The sequence below is a fragment of the Danaus plexippus genome, chromosome 5 (genome assembly GCF_018135715.1).
Source record: "Danaus plexippus chromosome 5, MEX_DaPlex, whole genome shotgun sequence".
NCBI lineage: Eukaryota > Metazoa > Arthropoda > Insecta > Lepidoptera > Nymphalidae > Danaus > Danaus plexippus.
Window position 1 is genome coordinate 8,835,233 of NC_083539.1, and position 27,528 is coordinate 8,862,760.

General features: G+C 39.8%; 2 protein-coding genes across 2 annotated transcripts; one reads left to right on the forward strand and one right to left on the reverse strand.

Annotated features, from left to right (window-relative positions):
• Positions 1-114: 114 nt before the first annotated feature.
• LOC116768907 (high-affinity choline transporter 1) lies at positions 115-11,638 on the reverse strand. The gene is made up of 10 exons (XM_032659788.2): positions 10,831-11,638; positions 10,338-10,512; positions 9,899-10,006; positions 8,975-9,130; positions 7,159-7,457; positions 6,898-7,027; positions 6,450-6,648; positions 6,228-6,362; positions 3,661-3,933; positions 115-2,171 (listed from the first exon to the last, which is right to left on the reverse strand). Exons 2-10 carry the CDS (start codon positions 10,501-10,503, stop codon positions 1,853-1,855), a joined length of 1,785 nt encoding a protein of 594 aa, XP_032515679.1. The 5' UTR covers positions 10,504-10,512; positions 10,831-11,638; the 3' UTR covers positions 115-1,852.
• A 2,077-nt stretch (positions 11,639-13,715) lies between these two features.
• Positions 13,716-27,043, forward strand: LOC116769293 (uncharacterized). Its single transcript, XM_061528715.1, has 14 exons — positions 13,716-13,884; positions 14,014-14,137; positions 14,415-14,561; positions 17,050-17,225; positions 18,033-18,227; positions 18,294-18,509; positions 18,582-18,762; positions 18,931-19,162; positions 20,435-20,579; positions 22,202-22,330; positions 25,892-26,040; positions 26,120-26,360; positions 26,455-26,601; positions 26,935-27,043. Exons 1-14 carry the CDS (start codon positions 13,873-13,875, stop codon positions 27,001-27,003), a joined length of 2,163 nt encoding a protein of 720 aa, XP_061384699.1. The 5' UTR covers positions 13,716-13,872; the 3' UTR covers positions 27,004-27,043.
• Positions 27,044-27,528: the final 485 nt, after the last annotated feature.

A 27,528-nucleotide genomic window follows, 5' to 3' on the forward strand; every position in this document is an offset into this window, starting at 1 on the left:
TCATTAAGAAAATTATCATTTATGAATGTCAAGTTCGTGCTTTTAAATCGCGTAACTTTTTGTTCAAATAACTAAGTATAAAGTCAGGAAGGATGACACGGAAACAAAAGAATCTTTTCAACATACTATACGTTTTATTAGGTCGCAGGGATACTGCAGAATCACAACATTACACAATTTACACATTTCAAATATTCAACAAGAACTAGGAATAAGTCAATAGTAGACGTAACTACACCTAACAGTGGTAGAGCGGCCTCTAGCCCGAGACGGATATGTGCAGCTTAAAGAGCTCGTATCACTCAAGGCGACCGATTGCGTACTTGTCATGAAGGTGTGTGGTGTTCCACAGGCTGTGAGTGGTTGTTCTACCGTCCGCCTCACTTCATTGTTTTACTACATCCGTCAGCGAGCTGGAGGGCCGCCGCAGAAAACAACAACATTAATCTAACACTACCTTAAGTATATTTGATATGTATCAGTTTCACTAACAACTAGTTATATGCGATGTACATTTAATACAATAATTCACAATGATATGTTTCCGAGGAGTCTTCGCGTAGTACTGCAGGCAGGTGACTATATCACAATAAGTATACGACTATAACTATACAACGCTAAACGAGTGATGCATGTCAAGTAGTCGAAGCTGCACCCTCGCAATATCGAGTACAAAGGGATTTAAACACTTTCAAAACACAGCGTCCGTCCCGCGCCCGAGCCCCACTCAGGACGGCGACACATCTAAACTACGACATCGAAGGCTTATTCATAACATCAGCGAAATCGAGTGATAGTAACCTTGGTGCGAGGAAGACGACAAACACATTTAGTATATAACGTTTGAACAGACGAAGGTACATTTATGATTAGGAAATTACTTTTCGACCGTCTTATGTTACGTCACTCACTCTAGTGATCTTCCTTCCGACTCTTATGTAATAATATATGTGATTGTTTTATGAAGTCTCTTTAAACTCAATTGGCTGATTTTATGAAGCCCCTTTCAGTTTTTATCTCACTGAACTCTGCGGCGGTGTACTGCTGCCGACACTCGTCACTCGACGAGCGGACCTCAACACCGAGGCCTAACAGGCTAACCATAAAACTGACTGGAATTTTATAAAAACGGTAAATGCTCTCAATTATAACTAGAGGCTAAGAAAATAACTTGTATAACTTGCAAACATTTTAAAATAGAATTTGTACATATTTAAAATATCTAATAGAAGCATAATGTTTCATAATTTCAATCAATGCAGGTCTTGTTTATAATAATTTTATTGCTTTTAAAGCATCTTGATATGTATTTGATTACTCTTAGTATATTATACCCCTCCTCTTGGTCACGCGAGTGCGACTGCTCGCGTCTCAAGCTTGCGCAGTCCTCTAACAATAATTCGTGCACGTCTTCCTACATTAATTGACTTAAATAAGGAATCTTTAAATGTAAATAATGTTATATAAGTCTCTAACAACAAATATATAGTAAATACAGTTCACGTTACTTGATATGTCTGCGTTTCGTTATTGTAACTTATACATTAATATAAATACACATAACATGTCATCGCTATAAAATAAACTCTCCTAATGTATTACCTTTCCGCATTTTCCTCCCGATCTAAGTCAAGGGGGGTGCTGTACGATACATAGTCGTGCATCGGAATTTAGTCATATATCTGATATATATGTATTATCTGAGTCTACTAATCTAGAAACTCGATTCTCTTCGTTGCAGTCGATTAGAGTTCAAGCACTGAACCAACGGTCATCCTATCCAGGTCACTATATGAAAATAAAACATTCCTAGCCAAATCCATTTCGAGAACTAGTAGTAGTAATAGTCGTCTCAGAAAGCTGTCTGTTTTCCGAACGGCTGGACCGGTGGAGGTGCACTGCTGGATCCGAAGAGCGGCGTGGGGCCATCATTGGGGTCGTCCAGATCGTCATCGTCGGGTTCCAGGGCCGGGTTGATCCTTCCCGACTTCTCATCCGGACCCACGAGAGTGGAAGCAGCTCCATATAGCCTACCGGGAACTCCTCCCAGGACCGACATCTGCTCCCCAGCCTCGGAGGGCTCGTCCACTCTTCTAATATCCTCGGGGATGTTCACGACGCAGTTAAAGTAATCGGATTCAGGACTCAAGTAACCGGAGTTGAACAAGAACCTGTAGACAGTCAGGACATGAGTTCAACATTAGTTCTGTGTGACGCTGAAAATATATATACATAGTTTAATATTGAGAAATAGTTCATGTGAAGCTGATCTTATAATATTTTTCATATAAGTTTTCCCTGACAGCTATCAAACAGTTTACTTCAGTCATGTAACATATACAGCGTTAATTATTATTAATTAATTTAAAAAATATCGTACTCGTTTTTTCAGATAAATCAATAAACGACAATACATCCGCACATCGATACACCACAGCGGCACACTGTCACATCACTATTTCGTTTTATCTAGCTACTGTGAAAGTAATAATTTATTGATAGCACGAAAGGCAATTCGTCTCCTCGTGTTTAAATATTTCGCAGAGCTCAAGAGTTTCAAGAGTGGAGCATCAAAGTCATTACCAATGAGTCATGAATTCAGTTAATTGTTATGTTCTTATCGTTCTGTCGTTGTGAATGTTTACGCTGTGTTTAAAAAAAAATTTCAGTGAGGCAAAATAATTGTTAGGATTTCCTCGCATGGACCAACATTTATAGACAACATATATTATATCCTTATAATTTAAAAAGTTCGAGAATTTAAATTTGTCTCTGCAGCGCTTCTAGCTCCTACAACTGAACTATAAATTTCCATACAGTTACAAGAACACTACAGATGCTCTTAAGCCCTCGAAGGGCCGAGAGACCTTGGACTTCCATACTGTTACAAGCTTAGAAACTAAAAGACAATTTGTATTTAAACATATGTTGATCACATATTAATATAAAATATCGTTTTATAATCCCTAAATACCTTGTACGGTTAGCGATAATATTTATATCATATCAATATTTTCTATCGTATTTTATTAAGAACCGTTCTTAGATTGACTTTACTTTCATTTGTGAGAGATTCATCATGAAAAAAAAATCAGAAAGAGACTGTACTCCGAAAGTACTATTGTCCTGCCACCTATAGCTTATAAGCTAGTCAGCAAAAATAATAAAATTGAATCATTTTATTTTTCTGTCACTAAATTCAAAATCAACCATGGAATTTCTTTCCTAGACCATTTCTGCAGCAACGCGAACTTTAATTAAACAAATGAAAGGAAAACATGTACCAGAATACCCGGCGGCGTCCGGCACTAATCAATATGAAACGTTCACGGCTCTGAACATTGCTTGAATACTGTGTATGTTAAGCAGAGCACGATATACAGACGATTAAAAGAAACACGTCTGATAATACTGGAATAATAATGATGGACACTTTATTTAGAGAGATATTTTCGTCTGTATTATTAATGAATTCATCAGCGGGTGACCTGGTTTTAAAATACAGAAATGGTCATAGGATAGGTCAGACACATTATTCACCCCGGACATTTGGTTCGGTCGCCCGAAACCCGACAGAAATAAATATCGAATGAACAAACAAAAGATTTAAAAAAGAAAAGTATTAATATAAAGGAGCTAAAAAATAAAATATTAACTTACACGGATAGCCACGAGATGAAAGCCAGTGTGAAGAGTGACAGCACCATGGCCAGCGTCCTGAAGGGGAACAACTGAACCTCGTTGGTGGCGTCCCACCCGGGGTAGTGGATGAGAGCGGGCAGGCCCAGCAGCTTCTCACCACCGGAGAGTCGGACCATTAAAGCAACAATATAGGCCGCCAGCGAGCCGTACGTGTTACAGTGATGCTTGAAGTGCACCACCATCAGCAGTTGAGGAAACAGGATGACATACACCAGGTCCGAGCACATCGACCTGGACACATTAACGTACCTTAGGACGATGACGGTCGGCACACGAGAGCAGTAAACGTTATTACAGTATTCAAGAACCGATCGGTATATAATATGAAACATCCAGAGCGGTGCGCCGGGAAACGAAGAGAGCATTGGCGGTATATGATAAATAACAGGACCAACTGACAGACACTCACATCTCGTCTGCCCGTGATCACGGTAGCTGAAAAGTAATCGAAACGTCCGGAGTATGTAGTTTTTTAAAATAATAAAGTAGGAAATTCGAAAAATATTCGTTTTATTTTAATATGAAACTTCGCCAAGGACAACTTTAAGTATACTCCTTACATATACACAATATTTGTCAAGTGTATCAAGCTAACGAAGAAATAAAGTAATGTTTGATATAAAAACTTTAGACTAACTACTAACATACTATGGCTTAAATATACTAACTTTACATAGATTTTAAACATTTATATTGTCGAGGTAGCCGAGGGAGCAGACTGTAATATTCTCGATGAAGGTTTATGTGTCCATCAAACGAGCTTGAGTATTGATTCTACGAAAGTAAGAGTGTGTTCGTTTGACCCGCCAGCTACCTTACATGGTAGCCATTATACGACGAAAGTTCAACAAAGAAATATTTCTAGATCTGAATTAAAACAGTTTTGGTCATGAGATTTTTGTAAACGTTCCGTCCATGATACACTGCTTGCTCCTTCAAGATATACTCAATGTAGGTTTTTTTATAATTTTTAATTGATTGAAACGTTTAACACTGGTAGATACTTCATGATATAAACTTATATTATTCCTTCCTTATGTTCATATTACAATAGAAATCGTTCTCAGACATTATATCACATTATATTATAAGTATACAATGTGTAACAGCACTGCCGCTGAGCCCAGTCACTGCTGATACGGACGGCGGCACAGACTATGTCGATACATGGCTCGCACTTTAACAAAATTAACAGTTTTTCATTAATAGCTCCTGGCTCGTTATACTACTAACGTACGATATGGAATAAGAAATGGTAAAATTAAACTGGAGTCTAGAGTGACGACCCAAACCTAAACAGAGCCTACAGAGTGTCTTAGTAACATGGGAAAAGAGTAAAGAGACGGTGACTTAGTAGTGTACTTAATAGAGAAAAGTTATAAACTATACAAATTATGTTTCTTGATGTAAATAATTATAAAACATGAATATTTATTTATTCCACTACTTACACTACAAACGAGTAACAACAAATAGCATTTGACGACCACCTTTAACCGACATAGACCCAACCCGCAACCCATCGGGTTTACCCACCCGTACACGTAGTATGTTGTTGTGTTGTATTTTATTTATAATACATAAAATACCTATGAAAATGAATTAAATAGATCATGAGTCCGAGGTGCTTCGTGACCTCATCCTTGGGCATGAACGATATCTTATAGTCTGAAAATGAAAATCGATCCCTGTACATCTATTTCCGATCACTTCTCCGACGACCAGAGATATGCTTTTATACAATAAAGTGGTCCGTCTAACCGGAGCAGCTAGAGGTCGCGGACTGTGGACGACTTGAATAAGTAATACCTTCCAGATTTATCAAAGATTGCGAAATTCAGTACATTAGAAGGGTTCGTCTACAATGAGTCGTAAAACGTTTTTATGGCGGAGACCGATTAAGGCTCGGCGTGTGCCAATAGATTGCGAAGTCAACGAGCAGGCGATATGTATCTTGAACTGATGACCTGACTGACATAATCCCTCATAATATTTGAATACCGTGCTCACAGACGAGAACGTACTCACACTAACATTAATACGTGGACATAGGATGCTAACGCATGCACACATTATGCGTCATGATTAATGGATTCGATTCCTTTGAGTATCATAAATACTTTACAAATTAATGAGCCTGCCATAACGTTCATGTTTAATATCGTTATACAATTACATCCAGGGATAAAATACACCTGTTTATTAATGACTTTAGTAGCTCCTCATTAATGATACCAGCATAAAGTTATAAGATGCTCTTGAATCCAACGCTTAAATCACTCTTCTAAGAAATACAGCCAATTTAATAAAAATTGAGATCTTTATAAATGACCAAAAATTTAACTACCTTCTATAGGACAACTTCTTGGTAGGAAGCCACAAATAATATAATTATCATCTGGTTTCGGAGACGCAGTACTTTACAAGTCAGATGTTCTTATGTGCCCACTTGCCAACAAGTTATATGTTAGAAGTTAGGTGAACTAGAACACCTTTACTTATTTCTTAGAGACACTGTTACTTACCACAAGCCATATATAGAGGGGATGGTGAGAGCCATGATGGTGGAGAGTACTCCTACCACCAGGATAGACACACGCATCACCCAAATGATCTCCATCTCAGAAGCGTTTTGACGGAATATCAGCTTGTACACGTTTCTGAGACAAACAAGCAAGATTTAGAATAAAAGAACATTAAGGTTACTGTAACTAACAGTAACAGTGAAAAATATAAGAAACACACACCTCGCAAACATAGAGGAAGCGCTGAGCACGCTGGAGTCAGCTGACGACATCACCGCGGCTGAGACAGCACCCAGACCGAAGAATGACACGAAGTCTGGAGTGAGGTGTTGCAGCACGAGCGGCAGGATCATCGACGTTTGTTCCGAAGTCAACTCACCATCGGCCGTCAAAGGTCCGTGATACTCCGTCTCGTTCCAAGCTGCCAGGAGAGTAAAATCAAATTATAACTTGCAAGGAACACCACAGTTACAATTGCCAGAACGTTATATTAATAGTTTATAAGTTGTATCATCTACAAACAAATAGGTCACTTCATGAAAATTTAATCGACACGAGCAGAATGTATCGAATTTTTCATTTTAAATTTTGTGTAATATTTAGTAACACGCTAAAAATGTAATTATATTATTATTGGTATATCAAAAAAAATCATAGAGTTGTTACTTACCGGTGCCTTTAGCGATGGCTCCAATAAGTACGGGCGGTATGGCCATGAAGATACAACCTATAGCTGCCACATACGACAGCACTTGAGCTCGGCCGGCGGTCTTGCTGCTAAGAACACGCTGAAAGTATACCTGAAGAGGAATGGCACTTTTTACTAAAAATACATTTTTAAAACATCAATCGTTCTGTGAACTACAGTAGTGTAGTAATATTTGAAGAAATAATATTTAAATATATTAAAGATTGTCAACATTACTCTCACCTGCCACGGGATACCTCCAAAAATGAGCAATAGCCCGTAATCCACATAGAACCAGTAATACTCCGGATCGATCTTTCCTATCCAGTCCACTTCCATAGAGCTGAGAGGTTTGACGTGTTCGTTGGCCCAGGCAAAAGGAATGCACATCCAGAGGCCGATGAAGATACAGAACAGCTGAATGACGTCAGTGTAGGCGACGGAGTACAGGCCTCCGAACAGGGTGTAGAAGACGGCGACGCAGGCGCTGAAGATGACGGACGTGCGGTGGTCCATGTCTATGATGACGGCCAGCGTGGCGCCTGCACGGACAGACTGACCTTTAACTCCAGAACCCACTCATATTTAATGTCAGGTTCCGACTCTCAAACTCGTAATTTAATTTTCGTGTCTCGGACCTTATAAGGCATGATGATTTAGACAACCATGAATTTATAATAGTCCTTTAAAAACTTAACACGTCAGTTTGAAATCGATTAAATGAAAGGTAAAAAATGTTGTGTTCTCTCGATAACTATACAATATGGTTTTTATAACATGATCTTATATTTTAAGAAAATGTGCTAAAGTTGAGAAAATTAAGGTACTAAAAGATGATACCGCTCGCCATTTTATTGCTTAAATGACAATAAGCCATCAGATCTTGGTAAAACAATTAATTTAATCGTGGTAATGATATCACCAATTAGGGTGAGAGGTAACCAGACCGCGGACGGACCTGCGACCTGCGACAACTACCCTTACAACCACACCCAAGTATCCATTATTTGATGAAACAGTTTAGGGACATTTGACAACAATAAAACCAATGACGAATATGATCTTTCTCATATTTATATAATGACTTTATTTTTGTGATTCATATGTCTGGAGGGTTCGGTCTGAAAATTTTAATTACACTTATAATGATATGTGTAGAAGATAGCTTACGAAACGACAGAGCAAAAACGAAATGTATATTTTTAAGCAGATTCCATCAAATAAAAATATAATTAACAAATGTACTGAATAAATAATGACCAAACTATTTTTACATTCAATGTAATTGTGAATGATGAACGACAATTAAAAATGATTATATAATCAGTCGTAACGGTAATGAGCTCGGCAGTACACATTAAGTGAATGTTCTTAATATTTTAATCTGATTATATTGTGTTGCACAAACACGAATACATATACATATATATTGCAGAATTAATTAAAATACTTTAAAATACATTCAATTGTTGAAATGTTCTTTGTAATGGAGGAATAAATCCGAGGAACGAACAAAGACCAGAAGAAGAGAGTAATGTCTACATGAAATATGGGTTCTATTGAGACTTTGCACTCGTAAACAACAAACGTAATGAGAAGTCGGAAGCGCCTGAAACCTCAGACTTGAAAATACTTATTTTAATTTTGTAATGACTTAAGACGAAATCGGGACATTAAAGATTCGTTTCTCTTTGTGTTTGTTTGTTAATGACGCACGGCCTTTATAGTAAGCGATGACTAAAACTGATTAGATTTGAATGATGGCTTTGTATTTAGGAATCTTTTCTTTGTATACAGTAGACAGTCGAGCTGGTTGTATGTAGTCTGTTTACCCTTATGGACACTTGCGTCATGAGAACCCGTTGAAGTTCTTAAAGCAAGAAATACTACTTATAATTATTTTAATAATGTTAAAACATAAAAGATTAAAACCAACCTCCAAAAAAAAGAAGTGACACATTCGGAAAGACACGTAATAGAAGTACAGTCTTAGAATTAAATTGTTTGCATAAAGTTCATTCTGTCTTGATGTGACGTAATAGCATACTTTATCACGTACCAAGTGCTGCAAGGATTCCAGCAGCCCAGAACACCTCCCCACAGAGCGCGGGCAGGAACAACAGTCCTCCCATACGACTGCCGAACGAGTCCTGGAGAGGATCCAACATGGTCACGTAACCCTGTTTACGCATCGGATTGGCGAAGAAGATGCCGCCTGGTGGAGCAGGAACCAGATATATTGACGTGTTCATATATTAGTATAATTATACTCATACAAAAGAGAGAGAGAGAGCGAGATGATGATGTCTTTGTATAATGTATCCTATACATGATAGTTATAAATTAATGTCGTATCAGTGTTGAAAGTATATTGTCTATCATTCCCTTTACGCAGTGATATCTCAATTCAGGCTATTTTTAATAAAAAAAAAAAACTTTTACATTACAAATGTATTTCAAGTAAAACAGTTTCTACACGATTAAAATATATAAGAATTATTTTCAGAATCACTGCAAGGTTGTTTTTCTTGTTTCATACGACGTTAACTTGCGAGGAATCAACATTTCAGATCTAAAATACAACTTGGCAGGTATTTGGTTGTATATTGCTTTAATGTTGAACACTAAATCATAGGAAAATAATTTTGCAGAAAACGAAGGTAATTGTAAGTAAAGTGTCTAGCGAGGAGGCCTCGTTCAGAACAATTAATAAGTCGAGAGACACTCGACACTTGACATTCGACACTCGACATCGCTTGTTACGGGAAAATTCGGGCGTAACGCTACAAATATATTTCAATAATGAGATCTAACACTTTCGCGAATATAAATATAGTCCATAACAAAAGGGTCTCGAGTTTTATTTAATGTTATTAATATAAAAAAGCACGTTCGTAATATTGACAAGCCTTTCTTTTAATTTATTCTGTTCAAAATAACAAACAAGCTCTCTTGATACCGATCTGTTGAAAACGTTTCTTACCAAAGACGAGTGACAGCGCGTACCCGAAGGGGGCCTGACACCACACCAGCCCCGAAGTATAGATGGCTTCAGCGGTGCCATTGATGTAGCCTCCACCCACCCACGTCGCTGATAGAAACATTATATAGTACCAACTACCATGACATACACGAAGAAACAACACATACATAGAACATACATTGCTGAATGAAGGCTAATAAATAATTATATTTAAAGGCTGTTTACACTCTCCCCTGGTTCCCCGCGTCACTCTGCAGTTATTGTGATACGTACATGCTTCTAAGTCATTCATGTGAATAAAGTCGATTGTAGTCGCTTGTCTAATTCGAAATTCATTAAGAAGCAACGTTTAAATTTTATGAAAGAATTTAATAAACGAGGCAGTAACCAGCAACTCTTCAGTGCTATCTAGATGTAGCGAACAAAAATGTTATCTCACCGGTCATAGTGAAGATGCCCACGAACAATCCAATGGATCGTCCTGCTAGCATCACTTCTTCTTCGGAGTCGTTACCTGGCGGCTTCTTGCGCCCCGCCCATATCCCCACGGCCAGGATTAGAACGTAGAAGAGGATGATGGAGATCACTCCGGCTATGTTGATCATCTTGATGTCCTGAAAGTATTCCTTCATCAAAAACAAACCAACACACCGTCATATAGCAGATATCACGCCTTCAAACCACAGAACGTACCTGATAACACTGAAACAACTACCCAAGGCGATGGAATATATAATAAAAGCCAAAATTAAAAGTCATGAAACTATTACAACATTTATTTAAATCAGAAAACTTATTCTAACACGAATACTTAAACAAAATATTATAAGCCATCAGAAACGCTTTAAACACGGGGAAGCGGCTTTTATTGATTTAATACAAACGAAATGTACAGCAAAGTAAACATACATATAGATATATCTAGCACTCACTTGTTATTTGAAGCCTCCTTGAACCTTCAGCTCCGGTCGCTCGACTTGCCAGTGGCCACTCACTACCAGCTTTTACAAATAACTTCCGGAACGACAAGTATAACAATAATCCATCATAAAATAGATATATAATCTGAACACCAACGTTATGTCACTCGCTCTCGTTATGGACCTAAGAGGTTTGTGTGCCGTGGAAGCCGTTACATTCGAGCCTGACACAGCTGTCGCCCCATCGGAGGGAGGTCTTCTGCGAAGGGCTGTTCCTGGTTCTAAAACTTAGTCCGCACATGAGCGCGCGTGTCCCGTGCCTTAGACATCAAACTGGTGTTCCTGTCCGCTTCCTATCCGTTACATAACCCGCCGTGTACACATCCTAACTCACGTGCCACGGTTGACAGTTCTGTATCATCAGAGGACCGTGTAGCGCGCCGCCCGTCGCCCGCCGCTGGCCGCTCGCCGCTCGTCGCTCGCCTCAGAGCCGCGATCGATCCCCTGACGTCATTGGTCGCCTCCGACCTCCACGGCGCATGCCTCTAACCACCCACTCGACATCCACCAACGCCGATAACACCCACACGGTGCTCTCTATACATCTCCTCTTGAGAACGCTCGCTCTTTTCGAACTCTAACCTTCAATGCTACTTGTACGATGCGCTCAGCTTTTGACACTCTAAGAAGGAATTGTAACAGTGACAAAGTGATACAACCCTTGTTTCCATTGACGAATTGATTGAAGATGGCTAGTAATGGTTTTACCGCCTGCGATGATAAAAATAGCCCACTGGAGGGAGGGTCGTATCCTGAAATATGTAACATATGTCTAGGTTATAACATTAAGAAATTACTATTTCATTTGTAATACCACCAAATATATTTAATACTAAATAAATATATAAAATATTTCAAATTAAGAAAAACATCATATAGTTATAGTGAATACTCAAAGAAAACATAATAAGACTACAAGAAAAATTATGAATTAAATATTTTGTGAGGACCTAGCATTTTTTCGAACCTCGTATTGCGTGCATTTAAGGGTATTTCAGCATTTTATACAATTTGTAAAAAAAGTCAAATGTAACAGTAAAAATCATAACTCAGAAAGATCATAAAAGGAGGCATAATCGTAAATATAATAAAGATACGCTAATGCTTGACAATTATAACAAAACATGTGCTTTGATGGTTTTTTTATTTCAATTATATGAGTAAAATGAATGGCATTAATCAGAAGCCCTAGAGAATAGAGCCGAAAACGGAAATCATTCAAAGGAGGTATTTTTATTCCGAAAGTTTATTAAAATATAATATACGAAATGACTTAAACTGAAACGTAGAAATACTTTCTCTAAAGGAAAACAGTAAGTTTTAATTCAATGGATCAACTGTCGGATTCTGGGCACATGTCCGTGGTATTAGTATTTTTCATTAGGAAATATCTGACAAACATGTTACACGTCACCGCTTTATGATCGAATAGATTTGTTTCTCTTTCTTTAAGCGAGGTAACTGGAGCCAGGTGGGTGAAAACTGTCTTCAAAACGAAATAGTGAAAATAGCGGAATTTATTAGGAATAAATAGTATTATTACATAAAAAGTTGAATATTTATACTTCAGTTTTCATGTGAGAGGGGTTAATATAACCTGAAGGAAATTCGTGAGGTTTTTTCGACCCCACCTCAGACCAATCGATTGGTCGCCATATTTGTAATTAATAAGGTAACGAATAACATTGGAATAAACATAATGACAAATTAGGCAAACCATAACTAAAACACTAGTGTGTAGAAAACTAGCCTATTAACTAATGGTTGGTATTTATCGTATTATATGAGAATTCACGAACCCGTCAACTCCGGCACGGAGCGTCACCCAGGTATGATAATGAAATAAAACAAATTTATAGTGAAACTTAAATATTCCTCGAATGTGTTTCTATTGTCAAGTTAACAGAAGAAAAGTCATGAAGCCTTCAAGAAACTTGGATCTTTCATTTTTTTAGCTCTTTTTATTTTAATTGATATATTAATAAGGTTTTTAAAAATGCATTTTATACAACTCATTTCCTGTAAATTTTAGGCAGAATTCGTAGTTTCTATATCGATCTATAGATACATCCTAAAACTTATTTTCATCAGCTTTTCCAAGATGACGCCGGGCGACATGTGTGCCGAGCACAAAATCTAAATTATGCGTATTCTAACCCGCACTACACATGAAATAACGTTTAATCCTCCGATAAATGCAACTCTAGATGTAACCTCTCGTGCACTGCATTTTCAAATTGGCACTGCTTTTAAAACGCCACCTATCAAACGTAAAAAGAAACAATCTCGTCAGGTCGCTCCTAGCGCCGCTATCCAGCCCGAGCAAACTTAATCTCTACTCTCTACTTATTCTCCATACAATAACATCACATCAAACCTCGTGTTGGCTGTTGTATGAAAGTATTTTTATGTAGATATGTATCAAATCATCATGTCCAGAGCTTGAAAAGCACATCCTTTCGCAACCTGCCCGGTTTACAATGTTTTTTAAGTCAGCTGATTGTAAGGAGAGTATTATTTTGGTCGGTTTACTATATAAAAACTTTTTTGCTAGTTTAATTTGATGTTTTTTCAGAGCACAAAATGATAAATAATCTGATTAATGAGTTTATTATTGAATTTTGGGACATTACAGATGTGAGCACTGAGCTCTGCAGCGCTTATATGTGTTTATATAAATTAAATATAATGGTATATCACCCTACTCCACCTCGAGTCTCTGCGCACGCCATGCCACATGTAACATCAAAAGAGGTACTGTGTGTATCATATAGTGTATCTGTGTGATCTCCAGCCATCATCGTTTGTTTTAAAAAATTCTCTTTTCAAATGTGCCACGACGCCGCAACAGTGACTTTTTAAACTGTCATTATCAGATATAGGTACATTCGGTTCATAAATTTTTGATGTTACTTTCAAAGTCAAGATTTTTGTGTCATTTCTAAATTAGTTCCAGAAATCCTATTTGAAGACGAAATTTTGAAATAATTCAAGATGCACGACACGGTAGTCTCGTTGTTATTCCACTTTTATGTGATCTAACGTCCACATTCAAAATATTTTCTACACGTCAACTTAAAATATATATATTTTACATTTCTATACCAATTTTACCAAAACTTTTTTCATATAAAGATAGTGCGTCTCGCGGATGTTTGGAAAACTTGCAACAAGATCCGCGCGGCGGTGTTCCGCGTGGGACTCAACTTGTGGGACTGGTACCGTCCGCTGGATCCCGAGGGCAACTCACTCATTTCCGGTAATAAACCAGTTTATTGAACCTACATACGATATGGTTAGGAGACGAGGAGCCGAGCCGACGGCATATAACTATGTTCAGGAGACTGTTAAAATGTCTTACTAATCTCCACTAAATCGTCTAAAGAAGTTGCAGACCGCACGAGCCACCCTACATACATCGATTTTCTTCATATCGGTTGATCGGTACACGACAGTCTACAGGATCTTTAATAGTAACCATGTCGACGATAAAAAATGTACAAAGCAATGTTATAATGAAGTGTGATTAAATTCAGAATCAAAGTTCGTGTCTGTGCTGGCGGGCCCGCTGAGGTCGGTGGTGGGTCTGTCGGAAGCGGAGATCGCTCAGCTGGCGGACTACTTCCGAGCGCAAGACGGCCGCGTGCTCTACCACCAGCTGTGCCAGATCATACACGGAGAGGGTGACTAGATTACCCCTTAAGTATTTTATAATGTCCCGTCAAATTCAAAGTTTGTGTGACTCAATAAAGAGTATAATTAGAAGTAGCAGTTAGCGGTCTGGTTTGGTTTATCTGGACTTTAATTACAAAAACTTCATACTTTAAAATTCTTAATGATTTATTAAACTTCCGTCTAGAACCAAATTATTACTAACATTAACACATAAACCTACAGAAGTTGAAATAATATGGGGTATTTCATATTTATTTTCATCGAATCAACAATGATCTATTATACAAAACAAATATAACTTTTTTTTTCAGAAATTCTGTATGAGACAAACAAGAATGTCATGGAATTAACCTCCCTGAGTGACCATGTAGTTAAAGTGTAATTTATCATTTAGTGTAATATATTGACTCATACCTCGCCAGCAAACAATAACCCAAAGGATTTGTCTCAAATTATATGTACCTATTACAAAATAAATGTTGCTCCAGAGTTTCCGATATCCTTTTGGGGGTCTTCTCTTGTTTCTGTAATGTTTATGGGTGGCGCTCGTCGTGTTTGGACTCCCGACCACTCGTCATATTTCAACATACATATAGTTGTTGGATTACTAAAAACTGAAACCACAAAAACCTTGTATCTCTAACTCAAAGTTAATTTCTTAAAAGATGGGACCTCAGTCATTATGAAACAAGAAAAACATTCTTTGTTAAAAGATAACAGCACTTCTAAAATAAGACGAACCTGATAAATTCTACTCTCTTCAAGAGACAGTGGTCTTACAAGAAAGGTTCTAATATAAACGAGCCTAAGATACTAAGGCCACTGAATCCGAACTTCATGGTTCCACCGGTGTTATTGGGACCAGGATCGGGATCGAATTTCGGGATGGAGATACAACGTAGCCTATGTCTTCGAGGATTCCATCTATATCTATAACAAAATTCATCAAAATCGGTCAGCGGTTTAGGCGTCAAAACGTAACAGACTGACAGACAGAGTTACTTTCACATCTATAATAAGAGGGCGGTTTGATAAGTCAGTGACTTTTTGAATTTCCCGCACAGTTATTTCAAATGCAACAGTGCTGCCGTCAACTGTAATCTATTAGTGGGCAACTGTCAAATTTTGAGCAAGCTACGTCATGCAGTTGGTGTTTGATAGCCATTCAAAGCAGACAACCTCGTGAACTTTTACGAAAATGGAAAAAAGTGAATTTCGTGTGCTGATTGAGCATTACTTTTTACGTAAAAAAACCATCACTGAAACTAAGGAAAGGCTTGATAAGTCCTACGGGGACTCGGCACCATCTATTTCAATGGTAAAGAAGTGGTTTCCAGAGTTTCGGTGTGGTCGTACCAGCACTAGTGACGCCGAACGTTCAGGTCGCCCAGAAGAAGTGATCACGCCGGAAATCGATATCGATCAATAAAATCCATGAAATGATATTAGATGATCGGAGAATGAAAGCGCGTGAGTTGGCTGTAGGTATCTCAACTGAACGAGTACATCATATTTTACACGAATATTTGGACATGAGAAAACTCTCCGCGAGATGAGTGCCGCGATTGCTCACACGCGACTATAAGCGCAATCGTGTGACAACTTCAAAAGAGTGTTTAGCGATGTTCAGCCGTAGTCCGGACGAATTTTTGCGCCGTTTTGTTACTGTGGACGAAACATGGATCGATCACAACACGCCAGAGATCAAGGAACAATCGAAACAGTGGGTTGCTCGGGGTGAACGTGGACCAATGAAGGCCAAACAGAGTCTGTCAGCCAACAAGGTCATGGCCACAGTTTTTTGGGATGCACGCGGTGTCATTCACATTGATTACCTCGAGAAAGATAAAACAATCACCGACGAATATTATTCAAAGCTTTAGGACAGATTCGAAGTTGACTCGAAGAAAAAACGGCCGCATTTGGCGAAGAAGAAAGTGCTGTTTCAACAAGACAATGCACGTGTGCACACTTGTTTAGTCACGTTGGCCAAAATCCACGAATCGAGATACGAACTGCTACCTCATCCAGCATATTCTCCAGATTTAGCCCCCTGCGACTATTTTCTGTTTCCAAACATAAAGAAATGGCAAGGTCCTAAGAGATTTTAGTCTATTGTAGAAGTCTTTACCGAAACAAACGCGTATGTTGAGAGCCTTGAAAAAAGCTATTGTTTGGAGGGAATAAAAAAATTAGAAAAACGCTGGACTAAATGTATCGAGCTAAAAGGTGATTATGTAGAAAAATAAAATGTTTACTTGCCACAAAAAAAATGTTTTTTTTTCAAAAAGTCAGAGATATCAAACCGCCCTCGTAGGGATTACGGTGGAGGAACAGTTTAATATGACACTGACATGATAATATTACTTGAAGTGTTGCTTTCCTCGTTGGCACGATTTATTAGATGTATACATGTAACAAGAACTTCATGGTCTTATCTAAAAGATAAAAATAATTCTCATTGTCATAACACTACTTTTGTTATATTACACAAAGACGCCGGCGGTCGTGACAAGACATCAGCAGACTGTTTACTGGAGGCGTGTCCGCCGCCGCCCGAGCCCGAGTGTCACAAACTGGACCAGTGGCAGTTGAGACGCCTGTGTTGTCTGCTGGCTACCATCGCTCAGAGAGACCTGCCGCTCCGACCCTACTTCCAGGACTATGAATTGGTCTTATCATCTTATCATCACATGTTGCTAGAAATTAATCTTACATCTGCACTGTAACCCGTTTAGTAAGATTATAAAAAATCTATATTAAACTAAATTCTCTCTAACCACAAAGAGATAATATTATTTAAGACACGAGTGGCGCATGCAAAACAATTTCATACTTAAATTGTACATCTTTATGTTTGGCGACATTAGAACAGTCTGTGTTTATTCTTTAAAAACGATTATCTAAAGATAATAAAATTGATGTTATAATATTCACTGTCAGAGAAGAGAAATGTGAAAGTGTGATTTGGCATTGTTAATTAGATAAATTGAAAAGTGACGAAATCAACAATAGTTTGTTTTGATGAAAAAATAGCCCATATTTAGTAATTTTAAATACTGAAAAAAACTATAATTCGGTATAATTTAATATTATTAATAAATTAAAAATGTAATAAAACCCCCGACCTAAAGAAAGTACGCAATTATTATGACAAAAGGTTAGTGTTACAAATGTCAGATCCCACATATGCTTGCAAGCAAACTGTGCGTGTAACATTCCTATGCATCCTATCACACCTAACAAACGACTTGATGACCTTGAAGACCTGAACCGATTTCCATAAAACATAGCTAAGAACACTTTCGACAGATATACCTTTCAAACAAAAAAAACATTAAAGCCGGATCATCCGTTTGGGAGCTACGTTGCCTCAGACAGACACATACACACACAGACACGTCAAACTTATAAAAGTAACGTCCTATTAAACCTTTCAGTAACACAAAAGTATTTTTTTTTTCTGAAATCATCATCAGGTGGCTAAAAACGATGGACGAATAACATTCGCGCACTTCGCCCGCATCCTTGACTACATCGGCGTGATCGTGTCTCCTGAGGACTTCAACCTTCTGGTGCGTCGCTTCATTAAGGATTCCTACACACTCGACTACGTGGAGTTCTTGAAAGCAGTGGAGGCTGTCAAGAAGGAGGGCATACAAGGGCTTGGACCGGTAACAAGTTACTCGCGGACGGTTCCCTTCCTTTAGTAGGTTTCATAAAATAATGAAATGTTTCAGGCTTACAATAATCCGAAAGCGGTAATCGATACGACGCTGCCCAAGCTATCTCGCCCGGAGATAGAAGCGGGAATATCGCCGACAGCACTCGGCCATACTGATGTGTTCCATCCCGCGCTGGAACCACGGCGACCACCTCGACACTTGCTCGATATCATGATGAGAGTGCAGGAGTTTGTTTTGCAGAGAAGGATACGAGTCTCCGAATTTCTTAGGGTTCGTTAAGCGAGGGGAGGATGGCATGAAGTTTAGTCCTAATAATATAAGAACAATATATTGTTTTTGTAGGATTACGATCCACTGAACTGTGGTCGCATCTCTCCGCAACAGTTTCTCCGCGCGATGGACGCCATGGGTCTACAAGCCGTGCTGTCAGAGCGTGAAGCGCGCTGCGTCTGCGCACATTACACCAGCCCCAACGATCCTGTAGCCGTCTGCTGGAGAACGTTTGAGGACGATTGCGACCAGGGTGAGTTCTAATCAACCGGTTACTATACTTTTTCTTTATTTATTTAGCACACGTCTCATCAGCCCGTGGAATCAATAGAACGCTAAAGGTAGACAGTACAATATGTTGGAGTTTGTTGAAACATAATATGGAACCCTTATCGTTATATACTGTCTCTCATACTCGCAGTTTTCACCATCAAGGAGCTAGAGAAGCACCCTGAGGTGGTGGTGGGTGGTGCCGCCGCAGAGGTGTCGGAGCTACCGGCCCTGGGGTCCGCGGATGACCGCGGGGCGGATAGGCCTGGAGGAGGGGTCGGGGAGCGGGAGCTGGACGCCGCACAGGCTGCCCTGCTGAGAGTGCGCGCTGCTTGCCAGGAACGATCTATTGATCTTAGGCCACTATTTGGAGACCACGACGAGTAATTCAATACGTTTGATTGTCCAAATATACTTCAGATACAACTTACACCTTCAGCTGAACTCACGCAGACATATAACGCATCGCATAATTTTAATTCGCACCTACTGTTCCATATTAATTTATTTATAATATTAATTATTTTTTGGTGAATATCAGTTGATTGCTAGCTTTCTACCCTTTCCTATTTTGATATCCACATCACTAAAATTCAATTTATACGCGCGGAGAGACTCCACGCACTATTATTTCATCAATAGCTTATCTGTAGGTTTACAAATTTCATCCAAAAATATATTACTTAAAAAGCAATGATAATGGTCGACAAACTATGATCAGCCTGTGGTACTCTATAAAATGTTAGAAAAATGAAGGGATAAAGTTCACAAGCGACCAGCAGTGATGAGAAATTGATGGGGAATTGAACATTGATATACATGGGCCTAACGATTTAAACACAATCATTGACATATATCTTAATAATAAATGTATCTTTACTCCGAAAAAGCATAACTTACGGTTATTTTGAACTAACTCGCTTAAACTGATATATTACTTTTCCACCCAAAATAATAAAAGTTTAACCGAAGAAGTTAACCTCTGTACTGGAAGTTAAATCTTGTTTAATTTTTATGATAAGTACATAATTAATATTTTAGATAGAACCTTTAGTTATCACAATGGTTTATACCCAAAATGAGAGTTAGGTACAGAAAAAAAACAACATTTAAGGGATAGCAACAGTTTTTAATTCATCGACACAAATTAATACTCACCAAATGAATACTTAATTCTGTCCAGCTCCTCGTGGTCGGGGAGCCAGGCCTGAAGCTGAATCGTTTGATCGATAAAGCTTAAACATTTATTAAACAAAACCCTTTTAAAACTTTCTAAACGCAAACTTCACTAAGATAATTCGGATGCACATACAAAATTTATAAATTGAAAATACCAAATACTTATTTTATTCACATTACATCCCGCTTTGGCAGATCTATATTTGATCATTTCGCTATAAATAATTAATTGATAAGTTGTTGGTAGGTCCTTGTAGCTAAGTGTTGACGAGCAAATGGAAGATATTTGAGGAACGTATATGCGTAGTTCCCAAAGAACAATTGTTTTTTTTACAATTTCTAATGACGACATACCCTGAATCACAAGATTCCCAAAACTTTTTTTGCGGTGTTTTCTAACAGAAACCTACAAGCGTCTAATGACTAATTTCCCAAGTCATTCATATACATATTACATATTATGTCGCTGTCCACAGACACAACAACGGCCACGTGTCTCGGTCGCAGGTCCGCCGCGTGTTAGCGAGAGCGGGCGTGTTGCCGGCCGCGGCACAGCTCCGAGCTCTGGAGACGCGATACCTGGACGACTGTGGCTTCAAATACGTTGCCCTTCTCGATGAGGTCAGACTATTGAATAAACAAACTATAGGGTTTTCCATTAAGGGCGCTTGATCTTTGAAATGCAAAAAAAAATACATGTAGGAAAGATATTTGCGAAATTTTTTTTTTATTTGGAAGGTCTATCGACCCCATTATGTATGGAATATGACATCATTCAAATGACCGCCACGGCTTCGGTTGGTGGCGCGCACACGAAAGGTCCAATTTTCGATGACTCTGGCGCACAAATCGGGCTGTATTTGATCGATGGCGTGGCGTATGTTGACTTTGAGGGCATCGGTGGTTTGCGGCTTGTTGGCATAGACCTGCGACTTAAGAAAACCCCACAAGAAAAAGTCCAGCGGGGTCAAATCGCACGATCTCGGTGGCCAGTTCACGTCGCCTCCGCGCGAGATGACCATGTCCAGAAATTGCTCGTGCAGAACTTCCATCGTAGCGTGTGCTGTGTGGCACGTAGCGCCGTCCTGTTGAAACCACATGTTGTCCAGATCCATATTCTCGATTTCAGGCCAAAAGAAGTTGGTTATCATCGACCGGTATCGCTCACCATTGACGGTGACGGCCACACCATTATCGTTTTCGAAAAAATACGGACCAATCACGCCTCCGGCCCAAAATCCGCACCAAACAGTCACTTTCTGCGGGTGCATTGCCACTTGGTGAACCTCGTGTGGATTGGTCTCGTCCCAAATACGGCAATTTTGCTTGTTGACATAGCCATTCATCCAAAAATGCGCCTCGTCGCTGAAGATGATTTTTTTGCCAAAATCGGCGTCAACTTCCAACTGCTCTAATGCCCAGTCAGCGAACACACGGCGCTGTCTATGGTCATTAACCTTGAGCTCTTGGGTCAGCTGGATCTTGTACGGGTGCAGGCTCAAGTCACAACGCAAAATTCGCCAAGTTGTCGTCTGCGAAAGGCCGAGTTCCTGTGCGCGACGCGGAATTGACTGCCGCGGGTTTTCGAGGACACTGTCGCGCACAGCGGCGATATTCTCGGCAGATCTCGCGTTACGTTGACGCACGGGAACCGGCTGATTGTTAACTGACCCGGTTGACTCGAATTTGTCCACCAATCGACGGATAGTCGACTCGGCAGGACGATCATCGCGACCGTAAAACGGGCGAAGTGCGCGGAACGTTGCTCGAACTGAAGACCCATTTTCATAAAACAATTTTATGATTTGCATGTGCTGCTCGACACTGTAACCTGCCATGGTGGTTTGGGAGGACGGAATGAATATAACACACTGCATTTGACAGCTGTCACTCAAACAACATGGCCGCAATCAGCTGTCAAAGTTCAAGCGTCCCTATTGGAAAACCCCATAGTATACCTCTACCCTCACATTTATTTCTTTATAATATTCTTTATTCTTCAGTATATGTATTTTAAAACGTGTTTAGAAAATAATTGACGCGCACACTCACGCAGCACGCACGGACTCATAAACCATACTTTATTAATCCCAGCATGTTATCAATACTCTCCCTTTCATTCTCACCTTCACACTCCTCGATTAGCTCATTTACTTATTGACACCATATCCCAGGTGAGGCCAATCAGTTTCCTGTTCGTTGCAGGTGATAAATAGTTTTATATTTATTGAGTTAACTTTTAGTTAGAAGAGAAGCCGGTTGAAAGCGCCACCATCTCTCGACCAGTGGCAGCGGGACATAAGGCTAAAACCAGCGTCGTCGATCCTAGAGAGACTGACATAGTGCAGATACTTGCCAAGATCAAAGGAAAAGTAGGTCTTCTTAAATAATATATACGTAGGAAGGAATTGTCTCAAATCTATTAAATATCAGTGGCGTGCACACCATAGATGCAAATAAGCACTGAATGCCCTACCCATATAACACCTAAACCTATATTGTTTAATTCTTACATTCTTTTAATCATACATTACGAAATACAAATGTTTACAGACATTTGATTCCCGATTTGTTAAAAGTGCCATCTATAAACAGAAAGCGAAACATTCTCGATCGGTCGCTGCTAACTGCAGGCGCCGCTATGCAGCCAGAGCGGCGGTAGGCACAACTACTCGGTGCTTATTTTCCATACAAAGAATCTCAAGGACAATCTACAAATCTCGTGTTGTATGCAGAAAATGTTTGCATGTGTGTGTGCAAAACCTATGCATGTGTTGTATTCGAGAAGCACTGCTTAGTTTTTTTCGTTTAAAATGTTGTAGAAAGTCCGTTAGGTAATTATCAAATGAGACGGGACACTTTGATTGGTCGGTAAACTGTTCCTATATTTTATTCGCCATTTTATTATTATTTGATATTGTCATTTGTCTTTCTAAGCGCAAGTGAATAAGTTTTTATTAGCTAATTAGTAAACAGTGATTCAATTTACTAACGAATTATGGAAAATAATAACTGGTGATGAGTTAATCACTCATTAATTACGAGTACATTTTCAATTGTCGTTGTCTTTTGTTGTTATTTGATAATACAATAAAAATACGCGGGCGGTTTGATAAGTCAGTGACTTTTTGAATTTCCCGCACAGTTATTTCAAATGCAACAGTGCTGCCGTCAACTGTAATCTATTAGTGGGCCACTGTCAAATTTTGAGCAAGCTACGTCATGCAGTTGGTGTTTGATAGCCATTCAAAGCAGACAACCTCGTGAACTTTTACGAAAATGGAAAAAAGTGAATTTCGTGTGCTGATTGAGCATTACTTTTTACGTAAAAAAACCATCACTGAAACTAAGGAAAGGCTTGATAAGTCCTACGGGGACTCGGCACCATCTATTTCAATGGTAAAGAAGTGGTTTCCAGAGTTTCGATGTGGTCGTACCAGCACTAGTGACGCCGAACGTTCAGGTCGCCCAGAAGAAGTGATCACGCCAACAATCGATATCGATCGATAAAATTCATGAAATGATATTGGATGGTCGGAGAATGAAAGCGCGTGAGTTGGCTTATGCTGTAGGTATCTCAACTGAACGAGTACATCATATTTTACACGAATATTTGGACATGAGAAAACTCTCCGCGAGATGAGTGCCGCGATTGCTCACACGCGACTATAAGCGCAATCGTGTGACAACTTCAAAAGAGTGTTTAGCGATGTTCAGCCGTAGTCCGGACGAATTTTTGCGCCGTTTTGTTACTGTGGACGAAACATGGATCGATCACAACACGCCAGAGATCTAGGAACAATCGAAACAGTGGGTTGCTCGGGGTGAACGTGGACCAATGAAGGCCAAACAGAGTCTGTCAGCCAACAAGGTCATGGCCACAGTTTTTTGGGATGCCCGCGGTGTCATTCACATTGATTACCTCGAGAAAGATAAAACAATCACCGACGAATATTATTCAAAGCTTTAGGACAGATTCGAAGTTGACTCGAAGAAAAAACGGCCGCATTTGGCGAAGAAGAAAGTGCTGTTTCAACAAGACAATGCACGTGTGCACACTTGTTTAGTCACGTTGGCCAAAATCCACGAATCGAGATACGAACTGCTACCTCATGCGACTATTTTCTGTTTCCAAACCTAAAGAAATGGCTAGGTGGTAGGAATTTTTTTGGCGTCGGGATGTGACGACCCCATCGCCCACCGGGTAACCGGTGCAATCAGTCACGGGTGGGGGAGGACCTTGACCTCCTTGTGGGGTCTTGGTCCACGGCTGGGGGTCAGCCCATGGAGGAGGCGGCCGTCCGCGGCTGCCGCGTTTGGCGTCAGAACGTGACGACCTCATCGCCCACCGGGTAACCGGTGCAATCAGTCACGAGGGGGGGGTTCGGTGCGGTGCGGTGAACGAAAACTCGGGCCTCTTCGAAGGTCCGGGTCGCTTGATAGCCGGTCTCCGCTCTGTCTGCCGTTGGACGCTTGCACTCGGCGGTGGGTAGTTGGAGACTGGCCGCGTGGGCTTGGTTGGGAGGGGTAAGGGATTAACCCTCTCGCGATTAAACAAGCGCGCCAGGCGGGGGGATGCTCCTTGTCACGTGGAGTGAGCCCTCGGGGTAGGCGGCCGTTCTCGGCCTGCCGCCGGATCGTCGCGGATGCATGCCTTAAGCGATTCCCGCGTCGATCCACCAGGCGGTGAGGAGAGTGACCGCTGGTGTTTTAGTGGGTAGCATGGGCCCTTCTGGCCCGTGAATCCCACATAAAATCCTCCGTCTTCCCTAGACGGAGGGGTAGGTAGAAAAACCTTTCAATGCGTTAACAAAAAAAAAAAAGTGGTAAGAGATTTGAGTCCATTGAAGAAGTCTTTACCGAAACATACGCGTATTTTGAGAGCCTTGAGAACACCTATTATTTGGAGGGAATAAAAAAATTAGAAAAACGCTGGACTAAATGTATCGAGCTAAAAGGTGATTATGTAGAAAAATGAAATGTTTATTTGCCGCAAAAAAAATGTTTTTTTTTTCAAAAAATCACGGATTTATCAAACCGCCCGCGTAATTACAAAGGGACCAGTTGAGAGTGAACTAAAAGAAAGGTAATGTTATTCGTTTTAATAAAAAGTGTTATGATAGTTTTAATTAGCTAGCAGGTCGCGTACACACAAATAAGTTATTTTGTTTTCCTTGTTTGTTGTTTTCAAATAATAATTATAATTATAAGAATGTTTGGCTCTCCGCTGGATATTCCGATTAAAATAATTTTCCGAAAGCGGTGATGAACAGATTCGTGGCTCAGAGGCAGTTGAGAGATTCATAAAATATATAGATGTTCGTTCTGATCGGACTGCTGTCACTTTATGCGCGAATGTTATCAATGTTTAAATGAAACTAATATTTTCAGATTACTTCGCGTATTTTATTATGTTTAAAAACATACTCTCGAAGTTTTGGTTATTTTGCAGCAACCCTGATCGCGGCAGACATCTCGTCTGCCCGTTAAAAATAATAAATTACGCGTAGTGATTCGAAAATATTAGGTTCATTTACATTAATAATTATGAAAGGTCTCATTATTATCAATGTTTTAGAGGAGGAAATTATGATGAAATTTTTTTTTTTTTCAAACATATTTTGCTTGCCCTACCCCAAACCTCTGTGCACGCCACTGCTAAACAACCCCACATAGTTGTTATTGACTCTTATAATGAATTATTAGATGTGTTCTTTTATTAAATTACTTGATCCTAGCAAAATTTCAATTATGGTCACACGAAGTCAGTTACAGCTGACCACGGTACATGTACATACAAATGATATTAATCTTACTAAATATGCTGGATGTTCATATAAATGAATATATCCTCCTAGCATCGAAGATACCCTTTTTATAATTTTACTTGTCCGTGCATGTTTCTGTAAGTAATGAAATATTTGTCGTATCAGATGGTTCGTGAGGGTGTCCGTCCCCGCGAGTTCGTTTCTCAGTTCGATCCCCGTCACGAGCGAGTGGTTCCTCGCGCAGACTTCTACCGCGGTCTGGCAGCGGCCGGGCTGGCTCTCACACCGATAGAGATGGACACACTCATGGAGGTGTAAGTTTAAATCTAATATGTTCTACATATAGAACATTTAATGAAGAATTAAACCGTTGTGAACATTCTCTGTGAGTAGTTTCAGTGCGCCGGGTCGCCGGCGGTACGTGGAGTATGAGCGGTTTTGCGAGACAGTGGGCGAGAGTCTGGTGCAAGGAGGCCTGGAGCGAGCCCCGCTACTGGCACCGCTCCAACACGTGCCTGCCAGAGACACGCCACTGAATTACCTAAACTACGAAGAACGGGCGCTAGTAGCCGCCGCTCTAGACAAACTATCACACTTCCCCGATCAGCTCTCTAATATTATGGAGGTATTCAAGGTCAGTCCGGTGCATCATAGCCTAGAACCTGGGACTCCTCACTAGGTAGAATTATAGAACTTTATGTTTATAAGTCTCGCTTCTTATTCCAAAGGACGCTGACAAGGAGCGCTGCGGTACCATCCCTAGGGTGAGCGTGGAACGCGCGCTCTGCCAGCGTGGCTTGTTGGCGAGGCTGTCTGCCAGGGAGAGAGACCTGCTGTACAAGTGTTTCGGATACAGACGAGGGTGTGGAGACGAGGTATCGACAGTCTTCAAATGTTCTGCATAAAATAACTTACACACGCTTACATATACTCATACATATGCCTACGTGAAACAAACAAATAAACAAACCTACGCAAACAAAAAGAGTGCTGTATCATGACTAACAAAAGCATATCTACTACTATTGACGTTTTTGATTTTTTTTCTGTTCTGCTTGGAATTCGCTCTGAATTCTGGAGCACCAAAAAAATAAGTTACACCAAATTATTCGTCGACGCTAGCAACAGTCCCATCTGCCGCCTACAATCAGTCGAACAGTCCCTGTAGCTACGATGTTTATATAAAGTATCACTTATATGTTATCCAGGTGGACTACCGAGCATTGTGCAAGGCGCTTGACGTCCTACACGCAACATCGAGCGCGCAACCTTGCTGAGGTCATTCAGATTAAATCAATAAACAGATACCAGAAAATATATCGCTTTTTATTTGTTGGTACTCCTGAGTCCTGGTGGAGAGACGATTTCAAGTATTTAAATTGATAATCACGTGATCCAACAACATCATATACTTATAATGACTCCCAAATTTGATTATAATGTAAATCTTGTTAGAGGTATTTTTTGGTGTTGTAAGTACAAAGAAACCTATTTATGAACTATACTCTCCTATACACATAACAAATGGTATTGTTAAGAGGTTTAACTTGTCAAGAATGCTATCTGAATAAGCATGTGCCCAAGTTTTGATATCTTAATATATTTATAAAAACATGGCTCATTCATCGCTTTGTACTTAAAACCTCAACCAACCATCACGAGGCAGAGAGTAGTCCACGTTACGTTATACGTTATAATCTGAACGCTTCTTTAAGAAGTATTATTTTTAACGCCCGACGGAAAAAGAGGCTTGGGTTTTATAAGAAGACATTCGTTTGTGTGTATGTGCGTGTGCATGTTAT

Bases quoted from the DNA above. Each gene is read 5' to 3' on its own strand.
- LOC116768907 (XM_032659788.2), bottom strand. From the start codon at position 10,503: ATGATCAACATAGCCGGAGTGATCTCCATCATCCTCTTCTACGTTCTA. The intron at 9,131-9,898 runs GTAAGAAACGTT...CTGCTCCACCAG, and splicing joins CGCGCTGTCACTCGTCTTTG to GCGGCATCTTCTTCGCCAAT. The intron at 7,458-8,974 runs GTACGTGATAAA...CTGTCCGTGCAG, and splicing joins TGGAATCCTTGCAGCACTTG to GCGCCACGCTGGCCGTCATC.
- LOC116769293 (XM_061528715.1), top strand. The intron at 22,331-25,891 runs GTAGGTCTTCTT...TTGTCGTATCAG, and splicing joins TTGCCAAGATCAAAGGAAAA to ATGGTTCGTGAGGGTGTCCG. The intron at 26,041-26,119 runs GTAAGTTTAAAT...CTCTGTGAGTAG, and splicing joins ATGGACACACTCATGGAGGT to TTTCAGTGCGCCGGGTCGCC.